General features: G+C 44.6%; 1 protein-coding gene across 1 annotated transcript; it reads left to right on the top strand.

Annotated features, from left to right (window-relative positions):
• The first annotated feature begins 1,832 nt into the window (after window positions 1–1,832).
• Window positions 1,833–27,807, top strand: LOC110536578 (aristaless-related homeobox protein A). The gene is made up of 5 exons (XM_036935128.2): window positions 1,833–2,294; window positions 2,776–3,352; window positions 5,654–5,699; window positions 7,555–7,886; window positions 26,145–27,807. The coding sequence occupies exons 1-5, from the start codon at window positions 2,108–2,110 to the stop codon at window positions 26,404–26,406; spliced, it is 1,404 nt and encodes a 467-aa protein (XP_036791023.1). The 5' UTR covers window positions 1,833–2,107; the 3' UTR covers window positions 26,407–27,807.

The following is a 27,807-nucleotide window of genomic DNA, read 5'->3' as shown; positions in this document are numbered from 1 at the left end:
TCGGCATTAACTCTGATAGGTTTAAAACAAAAATATATAAATCTACTTTCAATCATTGGATTTGAACATGCAACTGTTGGCACCAGAGGTAGATGCTTACGCTCATCCACAACACCCTAGCAAAAGCGAAACCTGAAGGTAAACAGAGCTCACTGTTGCCCCTAGTGGCCGGTTTCCACATCTAACTTCCTCATACATGGATGCACATCAAATACTGACTTGTTTCATGGGTACAGCCCAGCAATCATGCATCAGTTCAGCCCTTCAGTTAAAGGAAAACTCCACCTAAAAACTATCTTTTGATATTTGTTTAGTCCATTGTTGATACACTCCCAAAATGTTTTGCATGTCAGTGTGAAAAATGTCACGCTGCTTGTTTAGCGAGAACCAGCTCCTCCCAATTTGGCCCATACACAAACTCGGAACCTCTGTCTTGCTAGCACACGTGACTGTCTTCCCTCAACCGTTTTACCCGATCGTACCACCTCAAAAGCGAACTAATGAGGCAACACAAGAGGGACACTTCAGGCTGAGAAAGTTTCACACATTGCCATGTGCTACATTCAACAGGGGCCTCCCGAGGGGCACAGCGGTCTAAGGCACTGCATCGCAGTGCTAGAGGTGTCAGTACAGATCCGGGTTCGATCCAACCCATGAGCCGGCACAAGAAATTGGCACAGCGTAGTCCGGGTTAGGGGATGGTTTGGTCGGCTGGGATGTCCTTGTCCCATCGCGCTCTAGCGACTCCTTGTGGCGGCCGGGCGCATGCACGCTGACTTCGGTTGCCAGCTGTACAGTGTTTCCTCCGACAGATTTGGTGCGGCTGGCTTCCGGGTTAAGCAGGTCAGTGTGTCAGGAAGCAGTGCGGCTTGGCGGGGTAGTTTTTCGGAGGACACGTGGCTCTCGACCTTCGCCTTTCCCGAGTCCGTACAGGAGTTGCAGCAATGGGGACAAGACTGTAATCACGAAATTGGAGAGAAAAAAGGGTAAAAAGTACCAAAAATAAATAAATAAATAAATAAAAACGTATTCAACGGCGACCCCAGCATTGAGCTAAGCGCCACTGTAGATCCGGGTCACGGCACCACTGTAAAGGGCATCACGCTGCTTGCTTAGCGAGTACCAACTCAAACCGATTTGGCCCATAACTGGTGTGAACTCAGGACCTCACAAACACCTGACCGCCCTCCTCAAGCATCTTAGTCAATCTCGCCACCTCAAAAGCTAGTGGGAGACTTCAGGCTGAGGAGTAAGTTTCACACATCCCATCCCATCCCATCCCAACATACAGTATATAACCTTCAAAATACAGAAATACAGAAATATGCGTTTTGCATCACATGATGCTGCGTTTTGCAACATACCTGCTGTATTTTTGTATTTTGAAAGTTATATACAGTATATATTGAAAACTTGATTGCTGACATGCAAAACATTTTAGAATATCTCAACAATTAACTAATGAAACAAATACCCAAAGATAGTTTTTGGCTGGAATTTTCCTTTAACTGAAGGGCTGAACTATGATGCATGATTATTTAACTCAACAAAATAACACATATTTGGAAAGGCCAATATATTGTCTTTATTATTATTGTTGTTTTTGTAATTATTATTATTATTATTGTTACTATTGTTAGGCTATTATAATTATTATTAGCAGCATATTATTTGTAGGCCTACAATATCCTTTTGAAATCCAAAAGGAAAATCGAATACTGAGTTCAATCCATCGGAACTGGGTTCCACCGCAAGCTTTGTTTTTCTCCGTTTCTCCAAAATTAAGTTTAACAGCTAAAATATATAAAGCTTCTCTTTCCCCGACGCGAGCCAATCAGGGGATATAACACACGTCAATGCGAACACGCGGAGAGCGGGGCTTGAGCCAGCCAACAGTTTCTGTCATTAACGGTGGGTAGGGAGGGATAGTGAGAGGAACAATCTCGGAACGTCAGAGAGAGAGAGGGAGAGAGAGAGAGAGAGAGAGGGAAATTGAGAGAGTGAGGGAAAGAGAGAGAAAGAAAGAGAGTGAGGGAGGGTGAGTGAGGATCATATTTAGGCTACTGCCGCTCTCCTGTCAAATAAGCGCTTCACTAAACAGATCAAAATGACTAGTCAGTTCGAAGAAGATATCCACGACCGGGGAGAATGTAAGAGTAAATCGCCCACTCTGCTCTCCTCCTATTGTATAGACAGTATTCTGGGCCGACCGAGCCCCTGTAAAGTCAGGCTGATAGGGGCGCAAAGTTTGACAGCTCTACCCGGGAGACAGGAGCACGACAAGCAGACCGAAGGTAAGACAGCCCCGCTCATGAAAACATGGCTCTCCAACTTGGGAAAGGGTTGCTGCATGCTCCAATGACATGTTTTGGTTGTTGAATATAGGCAATATAACGGTGTGTGTTTATAACATGATCATAAACCATCAACATAAAGCATTGGCTACAGCTGACTGCAGAATGGAAGTAAACATTTGCTAATAATGGTCCATCAGATTTAAAAGTGTCTGAGGTTGTGCGACAGTGGAAAATAAGATATCTGTCAACTTTATCGTTGATACGATACATAGGCTACTCAAATGTGCATGCAATTGTAGACAGAAATAATACATTTTCAAGTTTATTCAAACATTCTCACTTTAATAAATTGTGCATAACTTTGCATTGGACTATGCGCCTTGTTGCGCTTTCGGTCTCCATTTGCTTTTCCTGCACTTACACATGTCTCGTCATCCTCTCCATACCTTTGACACCCTCACTATCGGCTCGACTAAAGATCCCCTATCCCTAGACACAGACATGCACCTTCCACCAAAGATGCGCCGGCTCTACGGACCAGGGGGGAAGTACCTGGACCACGGCCGGGGTTTAGTTCATGACATAGGGGAGAAATTGGACAAGGAGAGGCTCCTGGTGGACCAAGCCTGTGAGAGCCTCAAAATCATCCAGGCTCCACAGGTGAGCATCAGCCGGAGCAAATCGTACCGGGAGAACGCATCCCTGATCCGGGGAGAGGGAGGCCAGAGTCCCACTGAAGGGCCGGAAGATGGGCCTGGACTAAGGCTGGGCGAGTTAGGGTCGATGAAGTTTGACGAGGACGCGGGAAAAGAGGAGGAGAGCTGCGGGGAGACGATGGGTCTCTCCCCGAAGGACGACGAGAGGGAGAGCCTCCACGCCGGGGATGGAGACGTGAGGGACGGCGAGGACAGCGTGTGTCTGTCGGCAGGCAGTGATTCCGAAGAAGGAATGCTAAAACGCAAGCAAAGAAGATACAGGACTACATTCACCAGCTATCAGCTGGAGGAGCTGGAGAGGGCTTTCCAGAAGACACACTACCCCGACGTCTTCACCAGGTACAGTATTGTCTACAGTTACAGCACAAACTCAGGTATTCATTCATATGCAACATCCCTAACATTAACGCCATCATTGTTGTAACACCTGCAACAATGTCACCCAACCATGACAACATTTCGTTAAATGCACGTTTTGGATAGACGTTTCTATTTCACGTTACACTTTTTTCGTCTAAGCCTCATTAGTTGTTTGCTACATAACGAACAACAAGTAGCAGTGTGCCTACTTTAGTAATAATAATAATCATAATAATAATAATGGAATAGTTGAAGTTGGAAAATATAACATTATTGTATCTTTACAGAGCTTGAGATACAACTACCAGAGGCAAACATATAACTCAGAATAATGTGAAAGAATGTCACAAATCTGCTATATCATACAATGGTGTATCAACTTTTATAACATGAGGTCAAACATGCATAAGCCTTGTCATTTATGATGCCTATATTTTAATTGTGATGTCTGTGGTAACAACATTAAAACCCTTTATCGTCACTATTTATTTATGTAATAAATAGTAGGCCTAGAAAACAGTCCACTTTTTATCCACTTAGGTAATTCAACCCAGCTATAATTCGAGACTGGTGAGTTGACACCTACCATGTAGCCGAATCAGTGCCTTACATAAGGCAGAACAATAGCTTAAAGTGAGAGAACCAACCCGTTTTGTCACATTTACCTAATCTCATTGTTATCGGCGATATGGATATTATTCTCATATGGAAAATTAGCTGGTGGCAGCTCGTCCGTGCGCACTGCTGATCTATTCAACGAAATGTAGGTTTCTGAGCCTGCCCAAGCTCAAGAGTATAAAACGCACACACACACATACACCCACACACATGTGCACGTCAACTCTTTCTTTATTCATTCATTAGCTGAAGGTCTAGGCTACGCATCTCGAGAGAACAGAGAACGTGAAAACAGCATTTCACACAAATCATCTGTTCCTGAAAATTAAAGGCAAATAATGTTTTTGGCAGTGTCAAATATTAAATCGCGTCTATTTTTTCATTTTTGTTAAGGCTACACATAGGCTACTAGCATATGATTCTATTTCAGACTCATTATGTTTTGCTCCACATCACGTCATGGAATGCAATAGTTTTTCTTCTGACTGATGAATTGAGAGTAAGTCACTGCTAAGGCTGCTCTAAATAAAAAATTAAAATTAAAAATAAATGTTTAAATGTAACCTTTATTTAACTAGTCAAGTCAGTTAAGAACAAATTCTTATTTACAATGACGGCCTACCGGGGAACAGTGGGTTAACTGCCTTGTTCAGGGGAAGAAAGACATTTATTTATCTTGTCAGACCGGGGATTCGATTCAGCAACCTTTCGGTTACTGACCCAACGCTCTAACCACTAGGCTACCTGCCTCTAGATACGTTTTTTAAATTACATTTTTACATTTTTTTAAACATTTTTTATACACGAGTAAGTCCTACTTCTTTTTTTGATGCAATAGACTACAAAATGTAGGCCTTTCAGGGAATTTCAAATGTAAGTATTTTTTTTTCAATCATTAATGAAAACCTAATATTATTGTAAAAACAAATGTATTCTAGTTAGGCCTATGTGTTTTCAGGACCCCACATGTAGAGTTGAATATTTAGATTTGAGATTAGATTTTTCTCATTAGCCTATTATCTTATTATAATTGTACTATTACAGAATGGAATATTACTATGCATTATGAAGTGTACAACAGGCTTCAGAATGTCCATTTTTTTCATGCGTGCAGCAGACAGACGGGTTAGCCTATCACTTTCAGTAAGGTAAATCATCTGTAGAACACGTTCAAGATAAGGAATAGAAAATATATTTTAAACGGGGATTTGGAAAATATTATTTAACAATGGCAACATGAGCCAAATAATAAATATGCTATTGTTGATCGATGTTTTTGTGCGTTTATTATTTCTAAGGCGAAATTGTGGTAATCAATTTGTGCATGTATAGACTTCTATTTCAGCCAAGCGCATGATGTCTTTGTAATAGTTTGGATGTCATTATTTCCAAATTCCACCATTATGTTGTTCCACTGACTCTAAAGAAAGCCATTGTATAAGGCAGCTATTATGGGCAAAAAAGACAGATTACAATACAATCACCCTGACAATTTTCCTCAAACCATCGTAAGGAAAATAGCATAAAGGACCGTCGTTTCTCTGTGGGTTTTCGGTGTCTAAAAAATAACTATTTTCTTGTATTGTTACGGGTGCGGGAGAGATTAAAAAAAACATTCGAGTTCTCGATCAAAAACGGTAACCTCTTTTCTTGCCTTTTCAGAGAAGAGCTTGCGATGCGGCTGGATCTGACCGAGGCGCGCGTCCAAGTAAGTGGCTTTTTAACGTTTTATTGCTGCAATTACGGCTGACTGTCGCTTTCAACTAAAATGGTTATATAATAACACTTAAACATTTCAAATAGGTTATTTAAATAAATAGGCTACCAAATTAGAAACGAATATAAAGGCCAGTACCACTTAGGCTTAGAGTATGTAATGAAACAATTCCTATTTTATTATTATTATTAGGCCTTTGTCTTGTTATAATAATCAAAAACGTCAAATGCATATTTATACAATGTAGGCCTAACATAATTTCCAAGCATCTTCAGATTTACACCTTCATAGAATCATAATTTTACTAAGTCTATAATTATTTGTATTTCCCAATATTCCTACGTTATTTGCTGTTTTTTTGTGTTGACATGACGCATACAATAAAGTTGGCACAAGTTCAGGCCTTTAGCAGTAGCCTATGGATAAAAGTCTTTATGAGGGTCTGAGTGATTTACTACCCTGAAATGTGTTAAATGACCCCAATCGCTGCGTAGCGAAGCTCCATCCTGTTATTGGAAGTTATTACATGCACCGAGGGACGTTTTAACGGTAATTAAGCGGACGCGGACGATTCATAAAAGCGCACTTAGTCCAAGAGCAAACACGAGCTATTCTCAGGGAGAAAATGGTGTTTGAATTACCATCGCCGGAACGAGAGAGAGAGAGAGGAGGTGTATGAGGTGGAGAGGGAGGAAGAGAGAGAGGGAGGGGGAGATGGAGATGGAGAGAAAGAGAGGAGAGGGGAGGGGGAGAAAGGGGTGGCTGCAGAATAATGCTATTTGATTTCTCATTTTGTGATTGCAATAGAGCCGCATTGATCCGATGCTTTGCACTTGGAGCGAATGAGGGACCATTAAAGGTGTTTGTTCCCCCCCCCCCCCCCCCAATCTCCTCTCCTCTCCTATCTCTCCATAGAGAGCGTGGCTTGCATGTATTAGCCCAGGGCTCATAACCAAAGAGACAGTTCAAACACAGCGATGCTCCATCCGGGGTTACGGCCGGTATAAAACAACAGATGTCCCTTCTCCGGACCGTAGGTGAACAAATCACTTAACGGGCGCCATCGGGAGGTGATAAAACTCGTACATTCCCGAGGGGCCGTGTAATGCTAAACAGCTTCCAACGGAATAGTGTGTGTGTGTGTGCGCGCAGGGCTAATATCGTTCACTTTCTCTTACTGTTGACATTTTCTTCCATTGTTAGAGCCCCTGTTTCAGCAGCGCAATAGGCGGGGGGAGGGGGGGGGGGGGGGCGTGGGAAAGTTAAATACCCTTTGGAAATGACTTGTTCAACATTTTGAAGAATTTAATTTAAAGCGCATTAATTGTTATTGGACTCTGTTCAGCTGCTATTCTCCCCATCTTTTGTTAACACGGTTCTTAATTACGGCGCGCCACACCGATCTCAGTCTATCAGTCAGACTGCAGGGGGAACTGATTTTAATTAGCTAACTTTAGACTAACGGACCATGAGGGAGCGCGGGTTTTAGTGCTTGTGTAATTACCGCTGACTTTCTGCCTGTTTGTCACCTCATGAACCAGAGCGATGGGATCTTCCGTTTACACAGGAGCTTGTGCTCGAGCAGGTTCGATGTGGCACAGCAAGGGTTTCCCGGTCTTCCAAATATAGGCAGCTGCCTAAATAACCTTGTCACCTTATATCGCTCCAAAGTTGTTCATGTTTCTCAATATCAATTTGTAGGAAGCCAGCATAGGCAGACACCTTTGTTTCATTCTGCTAAAATGTATCTATTCACTCAATCTAATAAACCTATACAAAATGAAATGTAGCCTACGTATTTCTATGTTAGCTAACCTCTGACCTCTCTCCCACTCTCTCTCTATAGGTATGGTTTCAGAATCGTCGTGCTAAGTGGCGTAAGCGTGAAAAGGCAGGTGTCCAGACGCACCCCTCTGGACTCCCTTTCCCTGGCCCCCTGTCAGCCGCCCACCCCCTCAGCCACTACCTGGATGGGGGTCCCTTTCCCCCACACCCTCACCCTGTCCTAGAGTCTGCCTGGACAGCTGCTGCTGCTGCAGCAGCTGCATTTCCTGGTCTAGCTCATCCCCATAGCAACCACTCAGGCCAGCACCTGGGGACACCGCTGGGCCTCGGAACATTCCTGGGTACAGCCGCTATGTTCCGTCACCCCGCCTTCATGGGACCCACCTTCGGCAGGTGAGACAATAGGTACCTCTACTTTCATAAACTTGTATACTTAACACCTGTACTGAACCCTATAACACCACCTCACACCTGTACTGTACATGTAACACCACCTCAATACTGTACCCTATAACACCATCTCACACCTGTACTGTACCTTATAACACCATCTCACACCTGTACTGTACCCTATAACACCACCTCACTACTGTACCCTATAACACCATCTCACACCTATACTGTAAACCTATAACACCATCTCACACCTGTACTGTACCCTATAACACCACCTCAAAACCTGTACTGTACCCTATAACACCACCTCACACCTGTACTGTACCCTATAACACCACGTCACTACTGTACCCTATAACACCATCTCACACCTGTACTGTACCCTATAACACCATCTCACACCTGTACTGTACCCTATAACACAATCTCACACCTGTACTGTACCCTATAACACCACCTCACTACTGTACCCTATAACACCATCTCACACCTATACTGTAAACCTATAACACCATCTCACACCTGTACTGTACCCTATAACACCACCTCCAAACCTGTACTGTACCCTATAACACCACCTCACTACTGTACCCTATAACACCATCTCACACCTGTACTGTACCTTATAACACCATCTCACACCTGTACTGTACCCTATAACACCACCTCACTACTGTACCCTATAACACCATCTCACACCTATACTGTAAACCTATAACACCATCTCACACCTGTACTGTACCCTATAACACCACCTCAAAACCTGTACTGTACCCTATAACACCACCTCACACCTGTACTGTACCCTATAACACCACGTCACTACTGTACCCTATAACACCATCTCACACCTGTACTGTACCCTATAACACCATCTCACACCTGTACTGTACCCTATAACACAATCTCACACCTGTACTGTACCCTATAACACCACCTCACTACTGTACCCTATAACACCATCTCACACCTATACTGTAAACCTATAACACCATCTCACACCTGTACTGTACCCTATAACACCACCTCAAAACCTGTACTGTACCCTATAACACCACGTCACTACTGTACCCTATAACACCATCTCACACCTGTACTGTACCCTATAACACCATCTCACACCTGTACTGTATCCTATAACACCACCTCACACCTGTACCCTATAACACCACCTCACTACTGTACCCAATAACACCACCTCAGACCTGTACTGTATCCTATAACACCACCTCACACCTGTACTGTACCCTATAACTCCACCTCACTACTGTACTGTACCCTATAAAACCACCTCACACCTGTACTGTATCCTATAATACCACCTCACACCTGTACTGTACCCTATAACACCACCTCACTACTGTACCCTATAACACCACCTCACTACTGTACCCTATAACACCATCTCACACCTGTACCCTATAACACCATCTCACACCTGTACTGTACCCTATAACACCACCTCACACCTGTACTGTATCCTATAACACCACCTCACTACTGTACCCTATAACACCACCTCACTACTGTACCCTATAACACCATCTCACACCTGTACTGTACCCTATAACACCACCTCACACCTGTACTGTATCCTATAATACCACCTCACAGCTGTACTGAACCCTATAACACCACCTCACACCTGTACCCTATAACAGCACCTCACTACTGTACAGTATAACACCACCTCACTACTGTATCCTATAACACCACCTCACACCTGTACTGTATCCTATAACACCACCTCACTACTGTACCCTATAACACCACCTCACTACATTATCCTATAACATCATCTCACACCTGTACTGTACCCTATAACACCATCTCACACCTGTACTGTACCCTATAACACCACCTCACACCTGTACTGTATCCTATAACACCACCTCACTACTGTACCCTATAACACCACCTCACTACTGTACCCTATAACACCATCTCACACCTGTACTGTACCCTATAACACCATCTCACACCTGTACTGTACCCTATAACACCACCTCACACCTGTACTGTATCCTATAACACCACCTCACACCTGTACTGTATCCTATAACACCACCTCACTACTGTACCCTATAACACCACCTCACTACTGTACCCTATAACACCATCTCACACCTGTACTGTACCCTATAACACCACCTCACACCTGTACTGTATCCTATAATACACCTCACAACTGTACTGAACCCTATAACACCACCTCTAACCTGTACTGTACCCTATAACACCACCTCACTACTGTACCCTATAACACCATCTCACACATGTACTGTACCCTATAACACCATCTCACACCTGTACTGTACCCTATAACACCATCTCACACCTGTACAGTACCCTATAACACCATCTCACACCTGTACTGTACCCTATAACACCATCTCACACATGTACTGTATCCTATAACATCACCTCACACCAGTACCCTATAACACCACCTCATTACTGTACTGTACCCTATAACACCACCTCACACCTGTACTGTATAACACCACCTCACTCCTGTACTGTACCCTATATCACCATCTCATACCTGTACTGTACCCTATAACACCATCTCACTACTGTACCCTATATCACCACCTCACACCTGTACTGTACCCTATAACACAATCTCACACCTTTACTGTACCCTATAACACCACCTCACTACTGTACCCTATAACACCATCTCACACCTATACTGTAAACCTATAACACCATCTCACACCTGTACTGTACCCTATAACACCACCTCAAAACCTGTACTGTACCCTATAACACCACCTCACTACTGTACCCTATAACACCATCTCACACCTGTACTGTACCTTATAACACCATCTCACACCTGTACTGTACCCTATAACACCACCTCACTACTGTACCCTATAACACCATCTCACACCTATACTGTAAACCTATAACACCATCTCACACCTGTACTGTACCCTATAACACCACCTCAAAACCTGTACTGTACCCTATAACACCACCTCACACCTGTACTGTACCCTATAACACCACGTCACTACTGTACCCTATAACACCATCTCACACCTGTACTGTACCCTATAACACCATCTCACACCTGTACTGTACCCTATAACACAATCTCACACCTGTACTGTACCCTATAACACCACCTCACTACTGTACCCTATAACACCATCTCACACCTATACTGTAAACCTATAACACCATCTCACACCTGTACTGTACCCTATAACACCACCTCAAAACCTGTACTGTACCCTATAACACCACGTCACTACTGTACCCTATAACACCATCTCACACCTGTACTGTACCCTATAACACCATCTCACACCTGTACTGTATCCTATAACACCACCTCACACCTGTACCCTATAACACCACCTCACTACTGTACCCAATAACACCACCTCAGACCTGTACTGTATCCTATAACACCACCTCACACCTGTACTGTACCCTATAACTCCACCTCACTACTGTACTGTACCCTATAAAACCACCTCACACCTGTACTGTATCCTATAATACCACCTCACACCTGTACTGTACCCTATAACACCACCTCACTACTGTACCCTATAACACCACCTCACTACTGTACCCTATAACACCATCTCACACCTGTACCCTATAACACCATCTCACACCTGTACTGTACCCTATAACACCACCTCACACCTGTACTGTATCCTATAACACCACCTCACTACTGTACCCTATAACACCACCTCACTACTGTACCCTATAACACCATCTCACACCTGTACTGTACCCTATAACACCACCTCACACCTGTACTGTATCCTATAATACCACCTCACAGCTGTACTGTACCCTATAACACCACCTCACACCTGTACCCTATAACAGCACCTCACTACTGTACAGTATAACACCACCTCACTACTGTATCCTATAACACCACCTCACACCTGTACTGTATCCTATAACACCACCTCACTACTATACCCTATAACACCACCTCACTACATTATCCTATAACATCATCTCACACCTGTACTGTACCCTATAACACCATCTCACACCTGTACTGTACCCTATAACACCACCTCACACCTGTACTGTATCCTATAACACCACCTCACTACTGTACCCTATAACACCACCTCACTACTGTACCCTATAACACCATCTCACACCTGTACTGTACCCTATAACACCATCTCACACCTGTACTGTACCCTATAACACCACCTCACACCTGTACTGTATCCTATAACACCACCTCACACCTGTACTGTATCCTATAACACCACCTCACTACTGTACCCTATAACACCACCTCACTACTGTACCCTATAACACCATCTCACACCTGTACTGTACCCTATAACACCACCTCACACCTGTACTGTATCCTATAATACACCTCACAACTGTACTGAACCCTATAACACCACCTCTAACCTGTACTGTACCCTATAACACCACCTCACTACTGTACCCTATAACACCATCTCACACATGTACTGTACCCTATAACACCATCTCACACCTGTACTGTACCCTATAACACCATATCACACCTGTACAGTACCCTATAACACCATCTCACACCTGTACTGTACCCTATAACACCATCTCACACATGTACTGTATCCTATAACATCACCTCACACCAGTACCCTATAACACCACCTCATTACTGTACTGTACCCTATAACACCACCTCACACCTGTACTGTATAACACCACCTCACTCCTGTACTGTACCCTATATCACCATCTCATACCTGTACTGTACCCTATAACACCATCTCACTACTGTACCCTATATCACCACCTCACACCTGTACCCTATAACACCATCTCACACCTGTACTGTATCCTATAACAGCACCTCACTACTGTACCCTATAACACCATCTCACACCTGTACTGTATCCTATAACACCATCTCACACCTGCACTGTATCCTATAACATAATCTCACACCTATACTGTACCCTATAACACCACCTCACTACTGTACCCTATAACACCATCTCACACCTGTATCCTATAACACCATCTCACACGTGCACTGTACCCTATAACACAATCTCACACCTGTACTGTATCCTATAACACCACCTAACTACTGTACCCTATAACACCACCTCACTACTGTACCCTATAACACCATCTCACACCTGTACTGTACCCTATAACACCATCTCACACCTGTACTGTACCCTATAACACCACCTCACACCTGTACTGTATCCTATAACACCACCTCACACCTGTACTGTATCCTATAACACCACCTCACTACTGTACCCTATAACACCACCTCACTACTGTACCCTATAACACCATCTCACACCTGTACTGTACCCTATAACACCACCTCACACCTGTACTGTATCCTATAATACACCTCACAACTGTACTGAACCCTATAACACCACCTCTAACCTGTACTGTACCCTATAACACCACCTCACTACAGTATCCTATAACACCACCTCACTACTGTACTGTATCCTATAACATCACCTCAATACTGTACCCTATAACACAATCTCACACCTGTACTGTATCCTATAACACCACCTAACTACTGTACCCTATAACACCACCTCAATACAGTATCCTATAACACCACCTCACACCTGTACTGTATCCTATAACACCATCTCATGCCTGTACTGTACCCTATGACACCACCTCACTACTGTACCCTATAACACCACCTCACACCTGTACTGTATCCTATAACACCATCTCACACATGTACTGTACCCTATAACACCACCTCACTACTGTACCCTATAACACCACCTCACTACTGTATCCTATAACACCACCTCACACCTGTACTGTACCCTATAACACCACCTTACTACTGTACCCTATAACACCATCTCACACCTGTACTGTATCCTATAACACCACCTCACACCTGTACTGCACCCTATAACACCACCTCACTACTCTACTGTACCCCATAACACCATCTCACACCTGTACTGTACCCTATAACACCACCTCACTACTGTACCCTATAACACCACCTCACACCTGTACTGTACCCTATAACACCATCTCACACCTGTACTGTACCATATAACACCATCTCACACCTGTACTTTACCCTATAACACCACCTCACACCTGTACTGTACCCTATAACACCACCTCACTGCTGTACCCTATAACACCACCTCACTACAGTATCCTATAACACCACCTCACACCTGTACTGTATCCTATAACACCACCTCACATCTGTACTGTACCCTATAACACCACCTCACTACTGTACCCTATAACACCACCTCACTACTGTACCCTATAACACCACCTCACTACAGTATCCTATAACACCACCTCACACCTGTACTGTATCCTATAACACCACCTCACACCTGTACTGTACCCTATAACACCACCTCACTACTGTACCATATAACACCACCTAACTACTGAACCCTATAACACCTCCTCACACCTGTACTGTACCCTATAACACCACCTCACTACTGTACCCTATAACACCACCTCACTACAGTATCCTATAACACCACCTCACACCTGTACTGTATCCTATAACAACACCTCACTACTGTACCCTATAACACCACCTCACTACATTATCCTATAACACCACCTCACACCTGTACTGTACCCTATAACACCACCTCACACCTGTACTGTACCCTATAACTACATCTCACTACTGTATCCTATAACACCACCTCACACCTGTACTGTACCCTATAACACCACCTCACACCTGTACTGTACCCTATAACACCACCTCACTACTGTACCCTATAACACCATCTCACACCTGTACTGTATCATATAACACCACCTCAAATCTGTACTGTACCATATAACACCATCTCACACCTGTACTGTACCCTATAACACACCTCACACCTGTACTGTACCCTATAACACCATCTCACACCTGTACTGTACCCTATAACACCACCCCACACCTGTACTGTACTCTATAACACCACCTCACTACTGTACCCTATAACACCACCTCACACTTGTACTGTACCCTATAATGCCACCTCACATCTGTACTGTACCCTATAACACAATCTCACACCTGTACTGTATCCTATAATACCACCTCACTACTGTACCCTATAACACCACCTCACTACAGTATCCTATAACACCACCTCACACCTGTACTGTATCCTATAACACCATCTCACACCTGTACTGTACCCTATAACACCACTTCACTACTGTACCCTATAACACCACCTCACTACTGTACCCTATAACACCATCTCACACCTGTACTGTATCCTATAACACCACCTCACACCTGTACTGTACCCTATAACACCACCTCACTACTGTACTGTACCCTATAACATCACCTCACTACTGTATCCTATAACATCACCTCACACCTGTACTGTACCCTATAACACCACCCCAAACCTGTACTGTACCCTATAACACCACCCAAAACCTGTACTGTACCCTATAACACCACCCCAAACCTGTACTGTACCCTATAACACCACCTCACTACTGTACCCTATAACACCATCTCACACCTGTACTCTACCCTATAACACCACCTCACTACTGTACCCTATAACACCACCTCACACCTGTACTGTACCCTATAACACCATCTCACACCTGTACTGTACCCTATAACACACCTCACACCTGTACTGTACCCTATAACACCACCCCAAACCTGTACTGTACCCTATAACACCACCCCAAACCTGTACTGTACCCTATAACACCGCCCCAAACCTGTACTGTACCCTATAACACCACCTCACTACTGTACCCTATAACACCACCTCACACGTGCACTGTACACTATAACACCACCTCACTACTGTACCCTATAACACCACCTCACACGTGCACTGTACACTATAACACCACCTCACTACTGTATCCTATAACACCACCTCACACCTGTACTGTATCCTATAACACCACCTCACACCTGTACTGTACCCTATAACACCACCCCACACCTGTACTGTACCCTATAACACCACCTCACACCTGTACTGTACCCTATAACACCATCTCACACCTGTACTGTAGCCTATAACACCACCCCACACCTGTACTGTACTCTATAACACCACCTCACTACTGTACCCTATAACACCATCTCACACCTGTACTGTACACTATAACACCACCTCACTACTGTACCCTATAACACCACCTCACACTTGTACTGTACCGTATAATGCCACCTCACATCTGTACTGTACCCTATAATAACCCTATGTACCCTATAACACCACCTCACTAGTGTACCCTATAACACCATCTCACACCTATACTGTACCCTATAACATCATCTCACACCTATACTGTACCCTATAACACCGCCCCAAACCTGTACTGTACCCTATAACACTGTACCCTATAACACCACCTCACTACTGTACCCTATAACACCACCTCACACGTGCACTGTACACTATAACACCACCTCACTACTGTACCCTATAACACCACCTCACACGTGCACTGTACACTATAACACCACCTCACTACTGTATCCTATAACACCACCTCACACCTGTACTGTATCCTATAACACAACCTCACACCTGTACTGTATCCTATAACACCACCTCACTACTGTACCCTATAACACCACCTCACTACTGTACCCTATAACACCACCTCACTACAGTATCCTATAACATCACCTCACACCTGTACTGTATCCTATAACATCACCTCACTACTGTACCCTATAACACCACCTCACTACATTATCCTATAACACCACCTCACACCTGTACTGTACCCTATAACACCACCTCACACCTGTACTGTATCCTATAACACCATCTCACACCTGTACTGTATCCTATAACACCATCTCACACCTGTACTGTATCCTATAACACCACCTCACTACTGTACCCTATAACACCACCTCACCACTGTACCCTATAACAACATCTCACACCTGTACTGTACCCTATAACACCACCTCACTACTGTACCCTATAACACCACCTCACTACAGTATCCTATAACACCACCTCACACCTGTACTGTATCCTATAACACCATCTCACACCTGTACTGTACCCTATAACACCACCTCACTACTGTACCCTATAACACCACCTCACTACTGTACCCTATAACACCATCTCACACCTGTACTGTATCCTATAACACCACCTCAATCCTGTACTGTACCCTATAACACCACCTCACTACTGTACTGTACCCTATAACATCACCTCACTACTGTATCCTATAACACCACCTCACACCTGTACTGTACCCTATAACACCACCCCAAACCTGTACTGTACCCTATAACACCACCCCAAACCTGTACTGTACCCTATAACACCACCCCAAACCTGTACTGTACCTTATAACACCACCTCACTACTGTACCCTATAACACCATCTCACACCTGTACTCTACCCTATAACACCACCTCACTACTGTACCCTATAATACCACCTCACACGTGCACTGTACCCTATAACACCACCTCACTACTGTACCCTATAACACCATCTCACACCTGTACTGTACCCCGTAACACCACCTCACACCTGTACTGTACCCTATAATACCACCTCACACCTGTACTGTACCCTATAACACCATCTCACACCTGTACTGTACCCCGTAACACCACCTCACACCTGTACCCTATAACACCACCTCACACCTGTACTGTACCCTATAACACCATCTCACACCTGTACTGTACCCTATAACACCACCTCACACCTGTACTGTGTCCTCTAACACCACCTCACACCTGTACTGTACCCTATAACACCACCTCACACCTGTACCCTATAACACCACCTCACACCTGTACTGTATCCTATAACACCACCTCACACCTGTACTGTACCCTATAACACCACCTCACACCTGTACTGTACCCTATAACTCCACCTCACTACTGTATCCTATAACACCACCTCACACCTGTACTGTACCCTATAACACCACCTCACACCTGTACTGTACCCTATAACACCACCTCACTACTGTACCCTATAACACCATCTCACACCTGTACTGTATCATATAACACCACCTCAAATCTGTACTGTACCATATAACACCATCTCACACCTGTACTGTACCCTATAACACACCTCACACCTGTACTGTACCCTATAACACCATCTCACACCTGTACTGTACCCTATAACACCACCCCACACCTGTACTGTACTCTATAACACCACCTCACTACTGTACCCTATAACACCACCTCACACTTGTACTGTACCCTATAATGCCACCTCACATCTGTACTGTACCCTATAACACAATCTCACACCTGTACTGTATCCTATAATACCACCTCACTACTGTACCCTATAACACCACCTCACTACAGTATCCTATAACACCACCTCACACCTGTACTGTATCCTATAACACCATCTCACACCTGTACTGTACCCTATAACACCACTTCACTACTGTACCCTATAACACCACCTCACTACTGTACCCTAAAACACCATCTCACACCTGTACTGTATCCTATAACACCACCTCACACCTGTACTGTACCCTATAACACCACCTCACTACTGTACTGTACCCTATAACATCACCTCACTACTGTATCCTATAACATCACCTCACACCTGTACTGTACCCTATAACACCACCCCAAACCTGTACTGTACCCTATAACACCACCCAAAACCTGTACTGTACCCTATAACACCACCCCAAACCTGTACTGTACCCTATAACACCACCTCACTACTGTACCCTATAACACCATCTCACACCTGTACTCTACCCTATAACACCACCTCACTACTGTACCCTATAACACCACCTCACACCTGTACTGTACCCTATAACACCATCTCACACCTGTACTGTACCCTATAACACACCTCACACCTGTACTGTACCCTATAACACCACCCCAAACCTGTACTGTACCCTATAACACCACCCCAAACCTGTACTGTACCCTATAACACCGCCCCAAACCTGTACTGTACCCTATAACACCACCTCACTACTGTACCCTATAACACCACCTCACACGTGCACTGTACACTATAACACCACCTCACTACTGTACCCTATAACACCACCTCACACGTGCACTGTACACTATAACACCACCTCACTACTGTATCCTATAACACCACCTCACACCTGTACTGTATCCTATAACACCACCTCACACCTGTACTGTACCCTATAACACCACCCCACACCTGTACTGTACCCTATAACACCACCTCACACCTGTACTGTACCCTATAACACCATCTCACACCTGTACTGTAGCCTATAACACCACCCCACACCTGTACTGTACTCTATAACACCACCTCACTACTGTACCCTATAACACCATCTCACACCTGTACTGTACACTATAACACCACCTCACTACTGTACCCTATAACACCACCTCACACTTGTACTGTACCGTATAATGCCACCTCACATCTGTACTGTACCCTATAATAACCCTATGTACCCTATAACACCACCTCACTAGTGTACCCTATAACACCATCTCACACCTATACTGTACCCTATAACATCATCTCACACCTATACTGTACCCTATAACACCGCCCCAAACCTGTACTGTACCCTATAACACTGTACCCTATAACACCACCTCACTACTGTACCCTATAACACCACCTCACACGTGCACTGTACACTATAACACCACCTCACTACTGTACCCTATAACACCACCTCACACGTGCACTGTACACTATAACACCACCTCACTACTGTATCCTATAACACCACCTCACACCTGTACTGTATCCTATAACACAACCTCACACCTGTACTGTATCCTATAACACCACCTCACTACTGTACCCTATAACACCACCTCACTACTGTACCCTATAACACCACCTCACTACAGTATCCTATAACATCACCTCACACCTGTACTGTATCCTATAACATCACCTCACTACTGTACCCTATAACACCACCTCACTACATTATCCTATAACACCACCTCACACCTGTACTGTACCCTATAACACCACCTCACACCTGTACTGTATCCTATAACACCATCTCACACCTGTACTGTATCCTATAACACCATCTCACACCTGTACTGTATCCTATAACACCACCTCACTACTGTACCCTATAACACCACCTCACCACTGTACCCTATAACAACATCTCACACCTGTACTGTACCCTATAACACCACCTCACTACTGTACCCTATAACACCACCTCACTACAGTATCCTATAACACCACCTCACACCTGTACTGTATCCTATAACACCATCTCACACCTGTACTGTACCCTATAACACCACCTCACTACTGTACCCTATAACACCACCTCACTACTGTACCCTATAACACCATCTCACACCTGTACTGTATCCTATAACACCACCTCAATCCTGTACTGTACCCTATAACACCACCTCACTACTGTACTGTACCCTATAACATCACCTCACTACTGTATCCTATAACACCACCTCACACCTGTACTGTACCCTATAACACCACCCCAAACCTGTACTGTACCCTATAACACCACCCCAAACCTGTACTGTACCCTATAACACCACCCCAAACCTGTACTGTACCTTATAACACCACCTCACTACTGTACCCTATAACACCATCTCACACCTGTACTCTACCCTATAACACCACCTCACTACTGTACCCTATAATACCACCTCACACGTGCACTGTACCCTATAACACCACCTCACTACTGTACCCTATAACACCATCTCACACCTGTACTGTACCCCGTAACACCACCTCACACCTGTACTGTACCCTATAATACCACCTCACACCTGTACTGTACCCTATAACACCATCTCACACCTGTACTGTACCCCGTAACACCACCTCACACCTGTACCCTATAACACCACCTCACACCTGTACTGTACCCTATAACACCATCTCACACCTGTACTGTACCCTATAACACCACCTCACACCTGTACTGTGTCCTCTAACACCACCTCACACCTGTACTGTACCCTATAACACCACCTCACACCTGTACCCTATAACACCACCTCACACCTGTACTGTATCCTATAACACCACCTCACACCTGTACTGTACCCTATAACACCACCTCACACCTGTACTGTACCCTATAACTCCACCTCACTACTGTATCCTATAACACCACCTCACACCTGTACTGTACCCTATAACACCACCTCACACCTGTACTGTACCCTATAACACCACCTCACTACTGTACCCTATAACACCATCTCACACCTGTACTGTATCATATAACACCACCTCAAATCTGTACTGTACCATATAACACCATCTCACACCTGTACTGTACCCTATAACACACCTCACACCTGTACTGTACCCTATAACACCATCTCACACCTGTACTGTACCCTATAACACCACCCCACACCTGTACTGTACTCTATAACACCACCTCACTACTGTACCCTATAACACCACCTCACACTTGTACTGTACCCTATAATGCCACCTCACATCTGTACTGTACCCTATAACACAATCTCACACCTGTACTGTATCCTATAATACCACCTCACTACTGTACCCTATAACACCACCTCACTACAGTATCCTATAACACCACCTCACACCTGTACTGTATCCTATAACACCATCTCACACCTGTACTGTACCCTATAACACCACTTCACTACTGTACCCTATAACACCACCTCACTACTGTACCCTAAAACACCATCTCACACCTGTACTGTATCCTATAACACCACCTCACACCTGTACTGTACCCTATAACACCACCTCACTACTGTACTGTACCCTATAACATCACCTCACTACTGTATCCTATAACATCACCTCACACCTGTACTGTACCCTATAACACCACCCCAAACCTGTACTGTACCCTATAACACCACCCAAAACCTGTACTGTACCCTATAACACCACCCCAAACCTGTACTGTACCCTATAACACCACCTCACTACTGTACCCTATAACACCATCTCACACCTGTACTCTACCCTATAACACCACCTCACTACTGTACCCTATAACACCACCTCACACCTGTACTGTACCCTATAACACCATCTCACACCTGTACTGTACCCTATAACACACCTCACACCTGTACTGTACCCTATAACACCACCCCAAACCTGTACTGTACCCTATAACACCACCCCAAACCTGTACTGTACCCTATAACACCGCCCCAAACCTGTACTGTACCCTATAACACCACCTCACTACTGTACCCTATAACACCACCTCACACGTGCACTGTACACTATAACACCACCTCACTACTGTACCCTATAACACCACCTCACACGTGCACTGTACACTATAACACCACCTCACTACTGTATCCTATAACACCACCTCACACCTGTACTGTATCCTATAACACCACCTCACACCTGTACTGTACCCTATAACACCACCCCACACCTGTACTGTACCCTATAACACCACCTCACACCTGTACTGTACCCTATAACACCATCTCACACCTGTACTGTAGCCTATAACACCACCCCACACCTGTACTGTACTCTATAACACCACCTCACTACTGTACCCTATAACACCATCTCACACCTGTACTGTACACTATAACACCACCTCACTACTGTACCCTATAACACCACCTCACACTTGTACTGTACCGTATAATGCCACCTCACATCTGTACTGTACCCTATAATAACCCTATGTACCCTATAACACCACCTCACTAGTGTACCCTATAACACCATCTCACACCTATACTGTACCCTATAACATCATCTCACACCTATACTGTACCCTATAACACCGCCCCAAACCTGTACTGTACCCTATAACACTGTACCCTATAACACCACCTCACTACTGTACCCTATAACACCACCTCACACGTGCACTGTACACTATAACACCACCTCACTACTGTACCCTATAACACCACCTCACACGTGCACTGTACACTATAACACCACCTCACTACTGTATCCTATAACACCACCTCACACCTGTACTGTATCCTATAACACCACCTCACACCTGTACTGTATCCTATAACACCACCTCACTACTGTACCCTATAACACCACCTCACTACTGTACCCTATAACACCACCTCACTACAGTATCCTATAACATCACCTCACACCTGTACTGTATCCTATAACATCACCTCACTACTGTACCCTATAACACCACCTCACTACATTATCCTATAACACCACCTCACACCTGTACTGTACCCTATAACACCACCTCACACCTGTACTGTATCCTATAACACCATCTCACACCTGTACTGTATCCTATAACACCATCTCACACCTGTACTGTATCCTATAACACCACCTCACTACTGTACCCTATAACACCACCTCACTACTGTACCCTATAACAACATCTCACACCTGTACTGTACCCTATAACACCACCTCACTACTGTACCCTATAACACCACCTCACTACAGTATCCTATAACACCACCTCACACCTGTACTGTATCCTATAACACCATCTCACACCTGTACTGTACCCTATAACACCACCTCACTACTGTACCCTATAACACCACCTCACTACTGTACCCTATAACACCATCTCACACCTGTACTGTATCCTATAACACCACCTCAATCCTGTACTGTACCCTATAACACCACCTCACTACTGTACTGTACCCTATAACATCACCTCACTACTGTATCCTATAACACCACCTCACACCTGTACTGTACCCTATAACACCACCCCAAACCTGTACTGTACCCTATAACACCACCCCAAACCTGTACTGTACCCTATAACACCACCCCAAACCTGTACTGTACCTTATAACACCACCTCACTACTGTACCCTATAACACCATCTCACACCTGTACTCTACCCTATAACACCACCTCACTACTGTACCCTATAATACCACCTCACACGTGCACTGTACCCTATAACACCACCTCACTACTGTACCCTATAACACCATCTCACACCTGTACTGTACCCCGTAACACCACCTCACACCTGTACTGTACCCTATAATACCACCTCACACCTGTACTGTACCCTATAACACCATCTCACACCTGTACTGTACCCCGTAACACCACCTCACACCTGTACCCTATAACACCACCTCACACCTGTACTGTACCCTATAACACCATCTCACACCTGTACTGTACCCTATAACACCACCTCACACCTGTACTGTGTCCTCTAACACCACCTCACACCTGTACTGTACCCTATAACACCACCTCACACCTGTACCCTATAACACCACCTCACACCTGTACTGTATCCTATAACACCACCTCACACCTGTACTGTACCCTATAACACCACCTCACACCTGTACTGTACCCTATAACACCACCTCACACCTGGACTGTACCCTATAACACCACCTCACACCTGTACTGTACCCTATAACACCACCTCACACCTGTACTGTACCCTATAACACCATCTCACACCTGTACTGTATCCTATAACACCACCTCACACCTGTACTGTACCCTATAACACCACCTCACACCTGGACTGTACCCTATTACACCACCTCACTGCTGTATCCTATAACACAACCTCACACATGTACTGTATCTGGTAACACCACCTCACACCTGTACTGTACCCTATAATGCCACCTCACATCTGTACTGTACCCTATAACACCACCTCACTAGTGTACCCTATAACACCATCTCACACCTATACTGTACCCTATAACACCACCTCACACCTATACTGTACCCTATAACACCACCTCACACCTGTACTGTACCCTATAACACCACCTCACTGCTGTACCCTATAACACCACCTCACACCTATACTGTACCCTATAATGCCACCTCACATCTGTACTGTACCCTATAACACCACCTCACTAGTGTACCCTATAACACCATCTCACACCTATACTGTACCCTATAACACCACCTCACACCTATACTGTACCCTATAACACCACCTCACACCTGTACTGTACCCTATAACACCACCTCACTGCTGTACCCTATAACACCACCTCACACCTATACTGTACCCTATAACACCACCTCACACCTGTACTGTACCCTACAACACCAGCTCACTACTGTATCCTATAACACCACCTCACACATGTACTGTACCCTATAACACCACCTCACACCTGTATTGTACCCTATAACACCACCTCACTACTGTACCCTATAACACCACCTCACACCTGTACTGTACCCAATAACACCACCTCACTACTGTATCCTATAACACCACCTCACACCTGTACTGTACACTATAACACCACCTCACACCTGTACTGTACCCTATAACACCACCTCACACCTGTACTGTACCCAATAACACCACCTCACTACTGTATCCTATAACACCACCTCACACATGTACTGTACCCTATAACACCACCTCACACCTGTACTGTACCCTATAACACCACCTCACTACTGTACCCTATAACACCAGCTCACACCTGTACTGTACACTATAACACCATCTCACACCTGTGCTGTATCCTATAACACCACCTCACACCTGATGTGTACCCTATAATACCACCTCACACCTGTACTGTACCCTATAACACCACCTCACACCTGTACTGTACTCTATAACACCACCTCACACCTGTACTGTACTCTATAACACCACCTCACACCTGTACTGTACCCTATAACACCACCTCACTCCTGTACTGTACCCTATAACACCACCTCACTCCTGTACTGTACCCTATAACACCACCTCACATCTGTACTGTACCCTATAACCCCATCTCACACCTGTACTGTATCCTATAACACCATCTCACACCTATACTGTATCCTATAACACCACCTTACACTGGTGACCAACAGCATCCATCATCCTGGGTACTATTACGTAGACAGAGCAGGCCCCCCTGACCTCTACCTTTGTTGGTCTCAGTAGGATGTTAGTTTTCAGCCCTGACTGTTGCTTGGGGTGTTTTGCTCATGAGACTATGTTGGTGTGCATTCATGTCAGTGTTGATAGTAATTAGCTGACAGTGTGATGCTGACAACCAAGCTGTTAGCGGAGGTGCCAAAACAGACACACACTCCAAACACATGGCATGTATCTCAATAATCTAAAGTGGCTTCCTCTTCTTATATCCTTTTTTCTGCACTGGTGTAAAAATTCTGGTGATTGCAAATACCTGGAGAAGCCATTTACATTCTGGTCTAACACTCTCTTCTTTCTCCCATCCCTTCATCGGTCATCCCTGCTTCTCTTTCAGGCTCTTCTCCAGTATGGGCCCTCTGACCAGTGCTTCCACCGCCGCTGCACTCCTCCGCCAGCCTGCCCCGCCCGTCGAGACTCCCTCCATCCCTCCGCCAGTCCTCTCCGAACCTTCTTCCTCCTCTCCCTCCTCCTTAGCTGCAGCGGATCGCAGGGCCTCCAGTATTGCAGCTCTGAGGCTGAAGGCTAAAGAGCACTCTGCTCAGATCACCCAGCTCAACATCCTGCCCAGCGGAGCTCCTGGGAAGGAGGTGTGCTGAACAGCTGTTACCCCACCCAGCACTCTCTTTCCTAAGCTTCTGTCCATCCCCTGTCCCCTCTCTACCTCTCATATCCCTGCAGATCTGGGAAAAGATTGGTGGATGGATCCAACCCTGACCCCTGATCTCTGTCTCCTAAACCCTGATCTTCTCTGGGTTGAAGACTCCTTTCCCAACAGCCCCCCCCCCCCCCCCCCCCCCCCCCCCTTTCCCCATACCTCTTACCCTCAAACAAAAAGCACGACCAAATTCAAATAGCACTGGCAAACCAGAGCGCTGTGTGTGTGTGTGTGTGTGTGTGTGTGTGTGTGTGTGTGTGTGTGTGTGTGTGTGTGAGAGAGAGAGAGAGAGCATCACCCCCCCCCCCCCCCCCCACTCTTCCAGGTCTCCTGGATGAGCGTAACCTTTAGCTGTAGAGCCCTTTCTTCCAGAATCTGACACACACACACCTCCATATTGTGTTAACCCATCTCTAGCTCATGCTTCCTGGTTCACAAAGTCCACTTTCTTTTCTGTGACAGATATAAACTACGATCTCAGCGGGGTAAACTCCATGACTACCTGCTGGTTGGACACACACAAACACACACACATGCGCGCTCACTCGACTCCGGGGAGAGAGAAAGAATGAACCAGAACTAGGAACAGTGGAGACTGTGGCATTTGTCTGGACCACATGAACCCAGTGCCATAGCAGTCTGAGGAGGTCTCCATCCAAGCCAAAGCAACCAACCTGTCCATAGACCTTTCTGTCCTCCTCTGCAACCCAACCTGTTGCTGGCTCAATAACCTGCATTGAGTTTGTTATTTTGTCTTCATTGATACTTACATTATCATCTGGAAGAGTTATTGGAAGACAATCTACAAATGTTCAGCTAATTGAGTTTGACTAAAGGACAAATGAAGTGAAGTTTAGATTCTATCCAGTGTCTCTTATATCTGAACTGTGTGAGAAAGAAAGTAAACTGCTGTAAATATTATTGTAAAAATGAAAAACAAAACAAAAAAGGATGATTTTCAAAACAGAGCCTTGTATATTTCAAAAATACAATGTTTTGAGAAGTTGCACTTGGTGTAGTGTTTTATGAGTATGAATGTGTCCCTGTGTAAAATTCCCCCGTGTTTATGGAATATCATAGGTTTTTAGATGATTATTTATGTCAAAACTGTTCCACAACAGATTGAGTGCAGGGCAGGATTTATTTTTAATTGTTTAAAGTGATTGTCTACATTTCCTGGTTTAATAATAGATGGAAAAAAGATAATTGAATAAATGAAAGTGGTGAAATGAAAGATGCTTTAGATTATTATTTAAACTCCTTATAGAACTGACAAATGCCCAGGAATTAAAAAATGGTGAAATAGAATTATAGAACTATTAATAAAATTGTTATGAATAAA

This window comes from Oncorhynchus mykiss, chromosome 11, assembly GCF_057628025.1.
Source record: "Oncorhynchus mykiss isolate SJ-2025 chromosome 11, ASM5762802v1, whole genome shotgun sequence".
NCBI lineage: Eukaryota > Metazoa > Chordata > Actinopteri > Salmoniformes > Salmonidae > Oncorhynchus > Oncorhynchus mykiss.
Note: the sequence above shows the minus strand (reverse complement) of the source record. Positions and strands in the feature narration are given on the sequence as shown.